At 42.6% G+C, this 17058-nt stretch overlaps 1 protein-coding gene across 2 annotated transcripts in view; it reads right to left on the bottom strand.

Moving 5' to 3' along the window:
• Positions 1 to 1047, bottom strand: part of CCN4 (cellular communication network factor 4) — a 39318-nt gene extending 38271 nt beyond the window's left edge. For both annotated transcript variants that reach the window (XM_065628968.1, XM_065628967.1), the window contains exon 1: positions 871 to 1047. In XM_065628968.1, the coding sequence (XP_065485040.1) occupies positions 871 to 943 (73 nt within the window). In that variant the 5' untranslated portion in view covers positions 944 to 1047. The remainder of the gene's footprint in view (positions 1 to 870) is intronic.
• Between the last annotated feature and the right edge of the window lie 16011 nt (positions 1048 to 17058).

Here is a 17058-nt window from a genome sequence, read left to right as displayed (position 1 = left end):
AACTCAACAAACAGCTCTCACCAGCCGGCTCTCTCCGAACCTCGGGGGTTTTACACCAGCCGCAAACACGCACCAGGAAAGGAAAAGCAAAACGCAAACACCTTCTGAAACGAGCAGCTTTCCCATACAGGTTTTTTCCAAAAAGGAAGGGAAGGAAAGCAGCCACTGCCTGCGTGGATCGGGCAGCTCCAGAAGTCGGGAGAGGGGGGGAAAAAAGCCCCTCCGGCAGCCGCACACCTGCGGGAAGCGGCTGGTGACACCGCCCGACTACGGCCCCGGTCCCGGCTCCGGCATGGCCAGGGGCCCGGGACCGGACTGCTCTGGTACCGGCCCCGGGACGGCTCCGGGACCGGCCCCGCTCTGGGCACAGCCGCCCGTCCAGGACCTGCCCCTTCCCCTTCAACCCTCTCCCCTAACAGCCTCACCCTGGCTGCCTCGGGCGGGAACGGGTGATCTTTTCCTCCCTCTTTTGCTCCACAATGCAAATAAAAGTAATAAACGGAAGAGAGAAGAAAAAAAAAAAAAAAAAAAAAGAGGAGAGAGAAAGAAATAAAACAGAAAAAAAGAAAAAAAGGAAATGATCATAATAATAATTTAAAAAAACACCCCACACCACAGTTTTCTCTGGAGATCCACTTGGGTGCTGAGCAGAGAGGGACTCAACTCAGAGTCACTTCTGCACCTTTGCTCATTTCCTTTCCTCTCCTCTCTTCTCCTTTTCTCTCCTCCACAGCTCACCTTTCCCACCTCCCCAAATCTCACCGCTGCCCACCTTCCCACATGCACCACACTCGGCTCTCTCAGCCCACTGGGCATCAAAGCCAAGCGTGTTTGCAGAACACGAGTCTCTCCTGCAGTTTCCAAACTCACCTGCAAAATGCTGCTTGTTGCTAGAATCCAGGGCAAAAGCCACCTCATCCCTGGAAGCCGGGATTAAATACATTGATTGAACCCAGATTTAGAGCCGTTTTGAACAAAAACACCACTTTGGGGAATGCAGAGCAATCCTGAACCGGCAACCTAACCTAAGCACTCTGCCTTTTTCTCTTGGCTCTTTGGGGATTTTATTAAAGACAGATCTGACGTCAGGGTAAAGGACAAGCCCTGCATTTTTCCTCTGGAGAAACTTTTCCTGCCTTCACTTCTTCATTTTTGTGTGCGGTGTTGTCCCACCTCCTGCATTTCAGTCTATCGCCGTTAGCCAAAGGGCTCTTAAAGGGAAAGCTGCAGCGCCGTGGTCCAACACTCTGAGATTTTAGCTCCGCAGCAAAATACTCAGAGCTTACCCCTCGTGTTGCTCATGGCATTCAGACTCTTGCAACGTAGCTAATACAGCAAGGAACGTTTGATCTGGCTGTACGGATTATGATTAATGACCTGACATGTATACAAAAATGCACAGATGTTTGATTTGTTTAATGTTTTTAAGAGTGGCTTCATTCGGAGTGCAGAAGGATGTTTGTCCTGCAGGCATGCCCTGCGGGAGGCACTCTGCTGGGTCCCTTGGGTCCCCCATCTTTACAGAGCAACCCGCATGGGAAATGAAAGGAAGCGGACACTATCCCCTGCCATGCTACACATCCCTTCTGTGATTTTGGATGGCAGTACCAGAGTATGCATCAGCTCCTGGGCCCAGTTATAGTTCCATCCTGTGCCAGCAGTGGGCTTCACAAATATTGCAAACCCCACCTTGAATAAAGCTAAACTCTCTGATCACCTGTATCCCTGTTAATGTATACCGTGATTTTAGGTGGGTCATCTCCAACGTGTTTTTCTCCTTTTATCTAGGCAGAGTATTTTCCCTCAGTCCTCTAAATCTGAATTTGAAAGAATTTAAATTCTCTTTCATCCTTAAGCTGAAATAGAATGATATAAGAAAAATGACTGCTTGCAAGGGAAGAAAATTCATATTAAACAGCTTTACATGTCTTAAATTCAAGAAAGAGTTGAGACATGGGCTAAACGAGATGCAAAGGTAAATTTAAGTAGGTAAACCCTCCTGCTTGGTATGGGAGGCTGGGCAACGCTGGGTGAGTGAACAGTCTGATGGCCAAAATAGAGCTGCGATGATGCCGTAACCTCTGCTCAGCCTTGGCTGCCTCCTGTAACTCAGGTGTGCCAGGTCGGGTTGGGGTGAGCTCCTCCAGCTCCCCCCCGGCAGCCATCCCAGCCCTCTGGAGAACATGATGCTGCGATGGGGTTTGCTCCCCAGACCCAGCACAGCTGAACACTCAAGGCTGTAGCTGACTGTGGGTGAGGAGGCGAGAGCGAGGAAGCTAAACTCCAATAATGCATATTCTTGTGATTGTCATCCCTTCATTCTGTGTGACGTGATCTTGTGATTGTCATCCCTTCATTCTGTGTGACGTGACTTGGGTGGTTTAGTGATTTAACATCAGCTGGACCAGGGAGCTCCAAAAGGACGAGTTTGTTTGGTGGTTTTTTTTCTTTTTGTGACTCTCTGGACACTCAGCTGCCCTGGGAAATGATTCAGCCAGGGGCTGGCTGTAAACTGGAGGAAATGCCACCTTCTGTCTTCGTCCTCCAGCACCTTCACCCCCACCACAGCCCCTTCCCAGGACATACCACCCTGAAGACCAGGTTGGGGATTGTATTTTCTGTCAGGTACTTCCAGGGCTGTTTCTGTTCTTCTTCCTCTATATCCTTCCCTCTCTTTCCTTGCTTCCTCTGTTAATTCATTCCACCTCTATTTCAATTTTTCTCTCTCACCCCTCTCTGTCACCAGCACACGTCTTTCCTCGGACACCAGCAGTACTCAGTCACAGGGACTTTCTTAGGGATCTAGAAATAAACCTGCTAGCTTCATGTCACCTAGGTGGTGTCCATCTGCATGTGGCTGCCACTCAGTGTCTGACTTTGGAGTCCAAATCCCTGAATACTTTGTGAAATGAAAGGAGAATTTCGAGAGTGCAATTCCTCTGACCTTGGTGAGATGGCCTCTTAAAGAGAGAGAGGTGAAACTTGATAGATTAGCCTAGGGTGATAGGCTCAGACGTAAAGTAGGTGGCTAATACCTCATACAAGCCCTGCTTGCTGGCTTGGAGCTGAAGGGGCCAGGCTACCCTGTTTCCCTGAAAATAAGACAAGGTTTTATATTAATTTTTGCTCCAAAAGATGCCTTTTTTTACATGTATAGCTGCCTGGACACTATTTAAATTAACTTTCTTTATGAACTGTAACTAGGTCTTATTTTTGGAGTAGGGCTTATGTTTCGAGCATCCTCAAATATCCTGAAAAACCATGCTAGGACTTATTTTTGGGGTAGGTCTTATTTTTTTGGGAAACAGGGTAGCAGTCCTGGGAAAAGCAGTTTTGCAAATGGAAGAAGAACAGGAGTTCAAAGCTTCTGGGTTATCAGACTATAAAAATCAAGGGAAAGAACACTTCATAGGTGGCAGCAGAAATGGCAGTGTATTTTGTTTTTTTCCCAAAAAACATTTGGTTATCTCACTCTCTCTTGACTATTTCCCCTGCATATTTCATTATCCTCAGTGCATTCTTTTGCTAATGCTGTGGTCAAGTGTGTCAGCAAGGATGGAGTCTTTGAGATATGGACATCTGGTTCCTTGCAGCTCCACAGCTCATCTCATGTTGGCTGTGGGATTTTGTCATGCGGCGATCATAAACCAGACTCAGCTTGGATGAGACAGGGATCAAGGGCAGCAGTGCTGAGACTGAGCTGCCTCAGCAACCTTTCTGATAGCAATTCCTGCATGGATATGGCACATCAGTGCACTTGCAGTCGTGACTGGGTGGAAGTTTAATTCATTAAGTCTCGATGGGGAGGGACAGGGACATTTAGGGTCTTGTTTAACTCAGTGATGGCAGCAGACCACACCTTGGCTTCTGCTTCTGGGGGCTCTCGGTTTCCACTAAGGATGACTACGCTAAAGGAGATCATTGCAAACCTGTAGCACCTCAGCTTAATCCTGGGGAGTCTTGTACTGATCCCTAAAAATGGAGGCTCTAAAGATACTTCTCTGTCTAGTTCAAAGACTCAAATTCAATTTAAGATCTCCAAATGATGGAAAATTCACTTCATGTTTTGGTGAGTTCAGTTACATTCACTATTAAAAGTTTGTACCGTATTTTCAGTCTGAATTTGCTGGTTTCATCTTTCTGCCAATGTCTGCTTGGTTGATGGGAATTCAGTACCTTCTTCCAACATATAAACATGCAAGGGTTCAGTAAATCACCATTGACTCTTCAATAAAACAAGGAAAATGCATTGTTTTTAAGTCTCAGTGTCTAATTAGTTTTCTGGACCTGGAAGCAGTTTTATAGTCTTAATGATTTTTGTCTCTTTGCCATTATGTCTGCGAATACAATCATCCATCACTCTGCAGTCACACCATCCACAGCGAACTGGAAACAGGTAGCATGCCCCAGTGCAAACCAGCTCTGATTCTGTTAGCCTAACACGTTAATATCACTCCTTCCTCAATATGTCCCTTAGGCATCTCGGCCACATAAACAGGTTTCTCCATTTGACTCCATTTTATAGTCTTTTTAGACTAAATAAACTGGGAAATGGATTGATTTATTTTATGCTGTTTGATGTGCCTGACACTTTTATTGAGAGCTGTAGCTGGCCAAAGAACACAGGGACCGCTAAGAACAGAAAGAGGGTTCAGGGAGGATGGGTGATGCTCTTGCTTGCAAATGTGTGGCAGGAACAGCTCCTTGACTGTAGCAGATTTACCCTGTAATAAGTGAGATCAGAGTCTGTCTACAAGTCCAAGGGAAAAAAGAACACCTTGGAATTTCCTGACTCATAAAAGGTAAAGGCTGAGTCATGAATCTGGCTTTTAAACAAGTCAAACAAGTAGTTGGGTTAGTTTTCTGTCATTCTATCACAGTTTTCTGCCTTTCTCCATGCCCGAGCGGTGGAGGAGACATCCCTTCCATGCAGGATTTGCCTGTTGAATAGAAGCGGACCCACTGAGACTACCTGTAAAGAGCAGGAAGGCAGGAACCTCATCTGCTTCAGGAGGCACATACTGGAATGGGAAAGGAGGTGGAGTCGTCATACTGCATCACCTATAATTGTTGTTAGGACTACTTAAGTGAGGAGAAGGAGAGTTACATCAGCCTGGCCCTTTGAAATATCAAAGCAGCTTTAGAAATGAGTAAGAAAACATCTGGTTTAGCTGTGTCTTGATAACATCAAGCATCTCAGCACTCAGCCAGCCCCACTTCGACACAGGTGAATATCTCATTTCCACAGAGTTATTGGCCTTTGCAGATGAGACATGACACCACAGAGTGCAAGAAGTTGCAATACAGCAGGAGAACTCACTCTTTTGCTACCTAAACAGTCTTTCCATAGAAGAAGGTGGGTGGGAATCACAGTATGGATAGAGAGGCAAAAGCTCCTTTGCTCCTATTCAGCCTTGCAGCCCTGGTACCACAATGCAGAAGGTATCAGCGAGGAGATGATGTGGCAAATCCACCACTGGATTCCTTCAGTTCCTTAAGAAATGAGAGGTAAAGGGAGGTACCTTGAAATATGATTCAACCCAAGTCTCCGTTACTGTGTAAATATGCACAATGCTGTGTGGCCTGCACTCCTTGTGCTGGTATACTTGTACAGCTGTTCATACACACAACAGCAAAAGAGAAAATCAGCTAGTTCAGGTAAACCAGCCTGACTGCCAGCACTCCAGCACTGAGCAATTATTTCTCCCAAGAGCTGGTATGAATCAGACCCACTGATATGGGTGAAGCCGCAGCTAAATCTGAAAAATGGAACCCTCAATATTTAATTCATTCATGCAGACAAAAACGTTTATATTTGAGTGAGAATACTGCCTTTGGGGAGACATGACTGTGGTTTCATCCCCTATAAATAGATTAAGATTTATTAGGACAGGTCTTCAGCTGGTGTCAATCTGTGTGACTGTTGACTTCAGCAGCATTAATCTGGCTGATGGTGGTGAACTGTTCCACTGTGAGCAAAACCATCAGGGTTTGAATGACAGTAGCAAACCCCCAAGTCATTAAAATACTAGTTTCTGTAATTTCCCATTAAAAAAAAAAATGTAGAACTTCACATCAATTTACAAATACGTGTTATATTAGATTTTCAGTTATAGATGCCAGTAACTTCAGATATTGTATTTTCTTCATTGCCCTCAAAAAGCAATGACCTGATTATGGTGTCCATCAATTCTTAAATTCTCATAATTTCCTACTGGACATTTATGTGGCTGTTACGTGGGCAAAAAACATATTCTAATGGTTTTGAAGCGGTATCAAGCATTTGCGACAGAAGCAACAGTACTCTGGAGTATCCAGTGTTTTTCCTGAGCAATTGTCTGTCCCAGTATCTGCTCTCAAAAAACCATGAGTTTCTTAATTAAAGCTTTCAAACAGAGCTTAGAATAGAAAAGAAAAAAAAGAAACAAAACAAAATAAACAAAACCAAAGAAACAAAACCAAAACCAACCAAACAAAAAAAAACCCCAACACAAATAAGATGCTGGGGTCTGAGAATAATTAGTAATCAAAATGAACGGGTGACAGTGAACCAGGAACTGCCAGAAATATGAACAAGGTCTGATAAATCCTTGCTGAACAAAAGTAATCTTCTGGAATTAAACATTTACCAAATATTTGCTAATCAATAAAAGAAGCTGTATTAATAACACACATTGAGTCTGAGCCTCAGCTGGTATAAAAATGAAGTCATTGGAGTTGCACTGATTTGTGTCATTCATGGATGCAATGCATTATTCATAAATATTAGTTCAACTATTTGAACAAATGCGGGAAGTGCAGGGGAGGAATTGATCTTTGGGTTTGCCTCTAGCAGATGTTTTTCTTGATGGACATGAAGAGAAAAGAAAATACATTGACTAACAAACTGTGAAAGGGTGAAGAATCACAACAAATTTTGCACACATTCCTGAAGTCACAGTCTGTTCCCTTCATATGTTGGCCTGCTTCATATCATGGTCTCCTTGACAAGTAACTTTATGACATTCCAAAAAATTACTTCGCCCACTGCGGATAATGTGCACACCCTGGTATTTCTATTCTCTAAATCAGGGACCGCAGAATTACACAACTATTCATTCATCTGGGCCTTTTTTCCTTCTACTAGTGCAGCAATATTCTCCAGTCTCTGAGATGGAATTGGTTACATGAGGGAAATTTCATCTGTTCTGCTGGAAATTCACTGTGGTTGGTGTCACTGCTCCCAGTTGGGTCTAGGTAAGACTGGAATCAGATTTGAGCTTTTCAGTCACACACTGAGGCTTCCCAACATTGTAAATATGTCAGTGAATTTCCAAGGTTGGGCTAGATTATACATATCTTCGGTTGGAAAACAAACAAACAAACAAAAAACAAACCCAAAACAAAACCCCAAGCCAATGAAATTGCGTTAGGTGTAAAAGAATGAAGGCTATAAAACATAACCATCTCCTATCTCAGATGGGCTTGTTTTTTTTGTTGGAAAGTAGATCCAGCCTTTTAGCCCATGTGTTGTTTTTAAAATATCTTGTTAATAAATCAGACAAATGATATATTTTATTTCATATTAAAAAAAATAAGAAAGAAACTATTAAATGTATAGAAAATTTATGCATAAATCCCCAAAAGATGAAACCTGTTTGAAACATGAAATACTCCAGGACCAGTTTTCCCTCTATGGCCCAAGGATCCAAATTCTGCATTCTAACTCTGGTAACATTTTATTCAAAGTTTCCTTTGGTATTTGGTTAGTAAAAGTTTCTCTTTCAACAGAGCTGCTTTCAGTCTCTGTTTCCTGGGGAAATGGAGCTTATGCAATCACTCCGTACGTGTTCATGTCTGTCTGTCTGTGTCTCTCTTCAGTAATTTTTGAGCCCCTTGGCCAAAATCAAGCCAAATTTGTCAGAAAGAGAGATATCTCACTGACAATCACATACCTGCACATTTTGTGAAAGGAGGCACCGAGGAAGAAGAGAGAGGCCATAGGAGCATCCCACCTTTGGGAAAAGCAGGGTTTACTCACGCACTATTAGACGCCAGAGAAGCCACACAGCTGAGACCTCTCAGACTGCAGGAAAACAACTTCAGCTGGAGCTTGCAGTCAGCCACCAGACACAAATCTGTGGGGAAAGTGGCTTTGTTGATGTAGAGCTCACAAAAATACTGCTAGTTTAGGCACACGTAGTCCACATGCTCTCAAGTTCTGCCTTTTTTTTTTTAATTATTATTTTTTAAAAATTTCTTTCAAACAGCACTTTAAGCTTCCTCTCCTGTCAGACCATACCAATATTTTTGCTTAATTTAGTCTTGGTTATAAAAGCAAAAAGAGTGAAAACAAAGTTATCAATTTTCGGCCTACCACCTTACAAAGTAAAATATTAAGTCTGTCACAAACTCCTCCTGGACTCTTTCAAAGCGCAAAAAACACAGTCACCTTCCATTGGATATAGAGGGGTTCTGCCTCAAGAAGGTGAATAAATCGAGGGTCTGGTATGGGCTGTTTTACATACCTCAGCAGAAGGAGGTCTCAGCCATGGAGAACACTCAGGATATACATGTTTTTATTACCATTGATAATTGCATCTGCATTGTTTGAAAAACATTATAATGAAGATAATAAACTACTTTTCCATGCCCTGGAAGGTGTTCACCACAATGCCTGCTAGTGTTCATTATCATTTTTACAAAATTGGGAGCATTATGATTTTGTTTCCTGATTTCATTTGAAGCACCATTGTTTGCCAAACCAAGAGGTACAGTCCCAAAGCAAAGAAAGCCAACAGGGCATGGGAGGTGACGTATCAAGTGCCAGAGCAAGTTACTCCCCAAGCTCTGCTGTTTGTGATCAGTGTCCACCTTCCCCCATCCCTGTCTAGTGCGATAAAACTTTCCACCCTCTCCTGGACTGAGAGCACCACACAGATAATAACTGTTTCCTTGTAGGTTTATTTTTCCTTCCTCTTCCTCCTGTCAGCCTTTTGGAGCAGATGGGATGATATAGGCTTGTATTCAGCCTGAGGGAAAAGGAGAAAAACAGGCTGGAACAGGGCCCTGAGCTCACATGCTAAGGGGAAAGGTTGGTGTAGCTGATGTCTACCTTGATCCAGCAAATGCTTTTCTTGTTTATAAAGTAGTAAAATGCTTTCACAGGTGCTGGTAGTACTTCTTTCCTTTTAACATGGCTTTGGTCTATCTCCCTTTAAGCACACCTGAAATTATTGAGTCGCTGAGGCACTGCTGGGCTGCACGTGTTCAGCCAGGGTGGACTTTCCAAAGGGAATTTGGACAATGTGGACATATTCTGGTACACTGTGTGAGACAGGCACAGCACAGAAGAGGGGAAGGACAAGGAGAAGATCCCTACATGGGATCCACAGCACCGTGCTCTAGAGGCTGCTTTAGTTATTCCTGGCTTTAAGCACGAGAAAAATGCACAGAAGGTAGATCCTGTCTACCCCACAATTACCAAAATTGTTGACTAGTGTGTTTGTTCGGGTTTTTTTAAAAAAAGGAAAGTTAAAAATACAGCGTGTACATCCACCAGCCCTGAAAAGCATCCAGTTTCACTGAGATGGTTTCACATATTACTTGTAAGTTGGAACTCAATTTATCATTAGTAGCACTATTAGGTGCTGAAAATGAAAACTCTTCACCATGTTCCACAAAGTCATTTTCTGCCTTAATGCCATCATGATACCCACTCCTTACTTGACAAGGGAGAAGTTTCTTAACTTCCTGAAGGGACCAACTTGACTTCAGATATCAGAGGTTGAGGACTTGGGGGATTATTCCAGTAAATCAAAGGGCTTTTCTAAGTCTGTTCCCACCCTAGTAACCTTGATTTAGCTGTTCCTTTCTACTGAGTTACAAGGTGTAGTCTTTACATTTGCAGAGCTCAGGACTGTTGTTTAGGGCCTGTCATGACATGATTTCGATCCCTGAATAGTGCATTCAGGCTGCAATACAGTGGGAACTATTTTAGCTGTTGTGAAGCTGCCCCCCCTGATCCTGTAGGTCCTTCAGCTCCACACAGGCTGGTTTCCATTACTCCCACTCATTCTAACTCCATGACCTCTGTTTGGTCCATCACAAAATGACCCACACATCTAAGATTGTCCTTTGGGTCATCCCACAAAAACATCTCTCAGAACAAATGCAAGTGCTCAGTTTTAAAGGCGGAAACTAGAATTTCAAGCAAAAGTGGTCACTTTTGCCAATTAAGATCTAGCTTAATTTGTCAAGCTCTTTCTGCTGCATTTTGCAGTCTTATCTGTTTGCTTTTTCAGTCTCAAATGCATTTCTCTGGCATGATGTCCCTGGTTCCTGGTGGCAGCCCTTGAGGAATTGTCTGGCTGCACTCCCAGCACCTCAAAGAGCAGGACTGAGCATGGAGCCAGGCAAATGCACAGCTCCATGACTGAGACACCACAATGCCCTTGGGTGGTAGATATTTTCCTTTATTTTCAGTTACTTCAAGTTGTTGAAGGTCATGGAGGCAAGGGGTTTCCTGGCAAATCCACCCTTCTGTTTGCACAGTGATGACTGTTGTCCTCATCTTGTGTCACCTTTCAGAGGCATCTTAGGCGGAAAAACCTCTGGCTCATCTGCGGCCCCAAGGTTTTTGCCAAGACTACAAAAAAGGTGGCTGGCTTAGGAGAGCTTTCCTGTGTTAAAAGCCTCTTGACTTTATATTTTCACCATGTGCTGGGTCAGGGTCCTTGAAATGTGACTGGGGAAAGGTGATGGAGAGGGCTTGCTTCCCTCAGGGTACCACTGATAGAGTACAGCTCCTGGCAAGGGTCCTCTTTGGGTGGGAGCCATCACAGCCTCTCTCCTGCCTCAGGACCCCAGGCATATTGTTTTTTGGAGCAGGGAAGGGCTTGGACTGAGAGCAAGGGCAAGACACTGAGCCACCAGTGAGCAGACTCAGGAGCTGAAGAAGAAAAATGGGACGGAGAGGGGGCAAGGGAATATGTCCGAGGCACAGTCAGAGGGCTGGAAGAGACTCAAGGGGTCCTTTCATATCTCCCCTGCCCCAAGGCACAAACTGCATTAACTAAACTCTTCCTGACAGATGTTCATTTAACCTTGTCTTCAGGGAGCAGGACAGCTTCCCTCTACCCACTCTGCAGAAAACTATTCGAGGCCTTCACTGTTCTGAGAATGAGAGAGTTAAACCTAATGTTTAACTTAAGTCTACCTTGTTGCCGTGGAAGTCCACTGTTCCTTGGGCACACTGGAGCAATTATTTATTTCCTCTTCATTGCAGGATTTAACCAGTTTATAGACAATATGCATATCTCCACTGCAGCCTTGGCTCCTTCCCCAGTTCTCCCACTCTTTGCCCAGCCATCATAATTTTTTGCTTTTCCTGTAATCTCTGAGGTGCCCAAAACCAGGACTAATGCTGGGACTAGACAGGGACCTCCTGTTTATACTTCCTAGAGTTCACTTCCCATTTACTCCTTTTTGACCTGCAATTCCTATTTTACTTCTGCAAGAAACCACCTAACCCCACCATGCTGGTTTCTGCTATTGAGATGAATGACTGCCAAGACAAAACAGGTGGTCACCTGAATGGCCACAACTCTGTTGTTAGTATCTGGGAGAGCAAATCTGGTCACCACTGCAGCAGAAGAGGGAGAATGTCTGTAACATCAGTTAAATCTGCTGGGATAAAATGATTGACAATATCAACAAAATCTCAACAGCAACGGTAACCATCCTCAGATATGCTCTGGCAGAACCAGTAACCTGCAGGGCTTTACTTCTCTCCTACTCTGTCGTCTCCCCTGTGTTAGTTTTCATATGACAAGTGCATGTCAATCCCACTCCTTCATCCTTGGAGAAAAAAATAAGTCATTATTGTTGATAAAACTGAGAAGCCCGAGTCAACCCTATGTCTGTTGTCCTGAACTCCTTTATGAACTGACTATTTCAGAGAATCTCTGTGGGATATTTTCTTTTCAAACTTCGACTTGTATCACCAGCAGATGTAGCTCTTACGTGCTGCTGTCCAAGACAGGAAGGTTTTGAAAGACCCCAGGCTACATCCCAGAGCCCAACTCCAGCTATTCCTCCAGGGCAAGAGAGCAGCACAGATAACTCCCAGTGAGAATAACTCTCCTACCTGATAGCCATCCACACTCCAAGATTCAATCTGGGCTAGATTCCCATCTCCCTTGAGCAAATTTCATGTGAGATAGTGCCCAAAGTCTTACTACAGTCAAGATGAAATCACACCACAGCAACTTCATCACCTTCCAAGGTACATACTCTGTCTCTCATATCCTCAAGATACATCGTAAATCTGGTGTTCTTTTAATCATGATTTTTTTTTTAACCAACGTATGCTTGGTGATGCTAAGCTCCTTCTAATCTTCAAAGTGTTCAAAAATGGTCTGTTCCACTTGTTGTTTCAACATTTCTCTAGGTGTTGGAAGTATGCTGAATGTTTGATAATTCCCTTGCTTTTCCTTTTCCTCCACATCAATAAACCCATATCTTCTCTTTTATCTGCTTCTTAAGTTTCCTATATCCTTCAAGATGGTGCCTAGCCAGTTCACTGATTTGAACAAAAATATCAGTCTTTTCAAAGAATTCCCTTAGCCTGCCTTTTGCTTACTGTATACTGAATTCCTCCTTCCCACTCATTGGTGTTAATGTATTAGTCATTGGCTCATAGCAGTTTTAGTGAAGGCTGATATGTGAAAGGCATTAACCACTTCAGCCCTCCAGGCATTTTTAGCTTTCCTTTCTCACTAAGTGAAGGACCAGCTTCTTCTCTCATCTTCCTCTTTCTGCTGAAATATTAATGAAAGCTTTTTGCTCCCTTGCTAGTTGTATTTCATTCTGTGCTTTGGTCTTTATGATTTTGTCCCTACATGCTCCAACAATTCTTTCATATGCATCTTCAGTAGACTGACCTAATTTCCACTTCTTGCATGTCCTCGTAGACCATCTGTCTGGTGCATGCATTTGCCAGCCATTACCAGCACAAGCTGAGTTTCACCTCCAGTCTGGACACTGAGGGGAATGAGGATCCCCTACCAATTTATTTTTGCCAGGATGAGGTTACTAACAAGAAATACTGTAGGATCATTGCTTCTGTGAGGGAATAGTAACCTCAGTGTTGCATTGAATTGGAGAAGCAGATGCCTAAGAAAGAGATGTGCCATCACAGGACAAAATGGATCAGCCCTCTATATTCAATTATCAACTTCTCTTAATTACATACTCTCCTTGAAAACTGGGGCATGGGAATTCTGAAGAGGAATAGGGTATTAAAAGGTCTCAGATGCACACCAGTATGCATGAATCCTCTCCCAGCTTTTTTTAAAAGTTTTGCTCTAGAAAAAGTCAAAAGGGTAGCAAATCCGTACCAAGAAGCCCAAAGGCTTCATTTCTTGTGTCATCTCCCCTGTAAGTATTCCTGGGAGCTGCAAGTATTTATTGAGGGATAGCTGTTTCCACTGTACTTTCCTGTGGAGAAGCATGGTGAAGAAAGTACTGGAGTAAATTAGCTGCTGTTTGAGTTATTGTCATGAATGATAAAGCAGATGTTTCATATGCATGAACTTTTCATGATCTTGGGCTGCAGGATGGCTAACATGAAATCCTATTACAGCATGGGATGAAGAGTTGTGGTGGTCATATAAGTCCCAAATCTAGTTCCTGATGACATAGTTTTTTCCATAGATTATCCCTTTAACCACACACATGCTAGTTCTTGCACATCCAGCAGCATGTCTGTACCCACTCTTAGCTGGAAGTGAGACTTTTGGCAAATTATTTGGAAAACTCCATAAAATATATATTCCTGTTTCCCCAACTGATGTTAAGCCCAGTGCCCCTCAGTGAGCTCAAGATCTCTGGAAGGTTTCTGAGCATGATTGTTTCTGCTGCCTTCTCCCATGTGAGAACGTTTATTCTTACACCTAGCATTAGTATGCCCTAGGCTTTGTAAGAGAAAATGCATCAAATCCCTTTGCACTTCCCCAGAGGCATAAGGCAGCTATAAAGCAAGCTAAAGCAGTTAATTGCTCTGTTTCCCCAAAGCAACATAAAGGAGTTGGAGTACCCCGGAGAATCTGGAATTTACAGAGTAGTTTCTGTTGCATGAAAGGCATAAACCTCAAAATCACAGACATAATGCTCAAAGGGATTTTAGGAGGTCACATAGTCCAACTTTTCACACTGAGGTGGGTTCAAGGTTAGAGGTAGGTTATAGTTGATGACGTTTGCTTATGCCTTTTTTAAAAACCAAAGGTATTTATACAATATAGTTCTGGAGACTGATTTGTACCTGCACATGCAGAATGGCTGAGGTCTCAGAAGGGATTTGCACACCAAACCCTCAGTCTATTCTTTCTGTTAGCTGGGCAATTTTCATACCTGCTGTAGAGTGGCTGACAGGAACCAGCACTGGAGATAGTAGCAAAACTCCCTTCTCCCAGTAGCCCCTGGCGCTTGAACCAGGACTCGCAAACTTTTGGGGTTGCTGCTGTACAAAAGACTGTAAACCCACACTTGGGAACAAGTCAAAGCCTTCCTCCAGCTGCATTGTTGGGAGAGAACGATGTCCCATTGACAGCTGCCTCTTCAGTGGGCCCAAGCACATATAGCAGAGCTGAATATCCTCAATACGCTGTGTGTGTTGATTTAAGATCAACCTTAAGTTATGTGACTGCCATATTCCCTCTTGTAAACAGAATGAAATGTGATGGAGTTCTGGTATAAATGACACTGATCTTGAGTAATTCCTTGCAACACTTCCTTGCATTCACCCTACTAATCATGAGGTTAGGGAAATGCTGCTTGAGACATGTGGTAATGACTTGAAGCCCAGCACAAGTAGTAAAAAAATGCTTCATTTTAGGAAATATTGTCATTATCCCATAAATACGGCATATCTGCATAGTCTCTGCCTTAGCACATATGGAATATGGAGAGGAAATTATATTACATCATCACATTGTCATGTGCATTTGGCAGGAATTCTGTGTTCTGTTCCTTAACTCCATGTTCAGATGAAAGGAGAAAGGTGAAAGAAACAAGTGACAGGTAGAGCTGTATCAAGGTAGAAGGTTTAATTTTTTAAATAACTTTTCATCTAAGACAGATGTACGATGTTAGAAATACAAAGTAATCTTCCCCTAAATTTACCAAAGTTTCTATGTGATGATGTCCTTCACATGCCGTTTATGCTTGTGTTGAAGTCATTTGCTTGGCCATATCCTAAAAAAGCCCAGAGACATTTAGTTTCCTTTACCATATGAAATAAAAGTTATTGCAACATAGGCCAAAGCAATGTGTTCAGTTTCGCCCTATATGCTGCTCACATCAAAACCCTCAGCCATAGCGTTAAGGGAAGATCTATAGAATCAAAAAAGGTGACATTCATCACAAAATCACAGAATGTTAGGGATTGGAAGGGACTTCAAAAGATTATCTAGTCCAATCCCCCCCTGCCGATTTTTCAAGACCTCTTTAAAAACATGGTTATAAGGCCAAGATGCAGCATTCCTGTACACACCACTGCTACAAGCCCAGGTAGAAATCACATCCCTTCTCTTACTCACTTTCTTCCTCTACGTATGTCTGATGATCACATCAGTGATATCATTTCCCCAGCATCATTGTTAAGTTTAAATTTTGCCTGTATATACGATATTATCTTCAAGTCTGCTTTGGTCTGTGCTTCTAGGATGCAGGTGCCAACTTTGTTCAATTACATTTACTTTGAATGGGCCCAATTTACAAAATGTTCTGTCACGTTTTTATTATTTTCTAGTTACAGGCTAATTTACTTGTCTGCCAATTTTGACGTCATTGGGAAACTCTAAATTCAACTCAAAGTTGCTGATAAAAATCTGGAAGGTTTTGGACCAAACTCTGTGAAATTCACAAGAACATCTATTGCTTGATAAAATCAACTCACTTAAAAAAACAAAACCAAAAACAATCGCTGTCAGTTAAATGGTTCTGTAATCTGTCCAAAAACGTGCTTCAATTTTGAACAGGACATATTTTATTCTATTTTATTTAGACTAGTATGTGATACTAACTGTCTAAAACATCTGGAGTACATTCAAGCTACACAGTCTCTTTAATGAGTCAATTTTTGTAATAAGCAAAATATCAGTTTTGTTAGATAAGAGCTATTTTCATACTAACATGCCATTACTGGTCGTTAATTGTAGCCCTAGCCTTTAACTTCTGTGCGATTTATGAACATGTCTCTCTTTGATACAAATGTCTGGTTGGCTTCCAGCCTATCTTTGCATTGTCTTGTCTGTCCCCGGCAAATACTGGCAGAGAATTAACATTTTTCCAGTCGTTTGTAATTTCCCCAGTATTGGGACTTTAAAAGGAAACATCAGGGAACCAGAGACCACATCAGCTTCACTTTAAGATGCCCAAGTCAAAGTTATCCAGGCCTGCTGATTTCAAAAACAATTGTTTCATGTCCTCTGAATCACTGAAGGCTCAGTAAGTAGCTGATCATCCTCACATGATCTTAGTGTATCATCCTGCTTGCTACAAAATACAGACTAGAAGTAAACTGCCTTTATTGTTCCTAGCATTTAATTTGTTCCTGATACACTTAAAAATCCCTTCCTTTCTTCCTAACTTTGGCCTTTTCAGCTCTGGATAGTGTCTGATGTCTTCAGCTTCCCTTACCAACTACCTCATCAGAGAGAAATCGCAAAACATATTTCCAATGTTCTCATTTGTTATATTCTCTTATTTTCAAATTGTTTCCACTCATTGCCTTTACTTGCCAATTGCACTTTTAACTAAAACTGGTGGGTTTTTTCTTCTTTTCTGATGATCTAACACATTTCTCAAAACTGAAGTCCAATTTTTATTCCTGATGACTCTTATTTTTCTTTCTTTTAGTGCATTTTTTTTTTGCAAGCCACAAGCTCATTGGTAAACATCACTGCTTCCATTTCTGTTACGGGCGATGCTGAAAAAGTGATAAAAAGAGTTTGAAACTTCAGCAGGAGAGTCCCAGCATACAGACACATTAGCTGTGAGCATAAATGTGTGTGTGTG

Source organism: Caloenas nicobarica, chromosome 2 (genome assembly GCF_036013445.1).
Source record: "Caloenas nicobarica isolate bCalNic1 chromosome 2, bCalNic1.hap1, whole genome shotgun sequence".
Lineage (NCBI taxonomy): Eukaryota > Metazoa > Chordata > Aves > Columbiformes > Columbidae > Caloenas > Caloenas nicobarica.
This window is presented reverse-complemented; position numbering and strand designations above follow the sequence as displayed.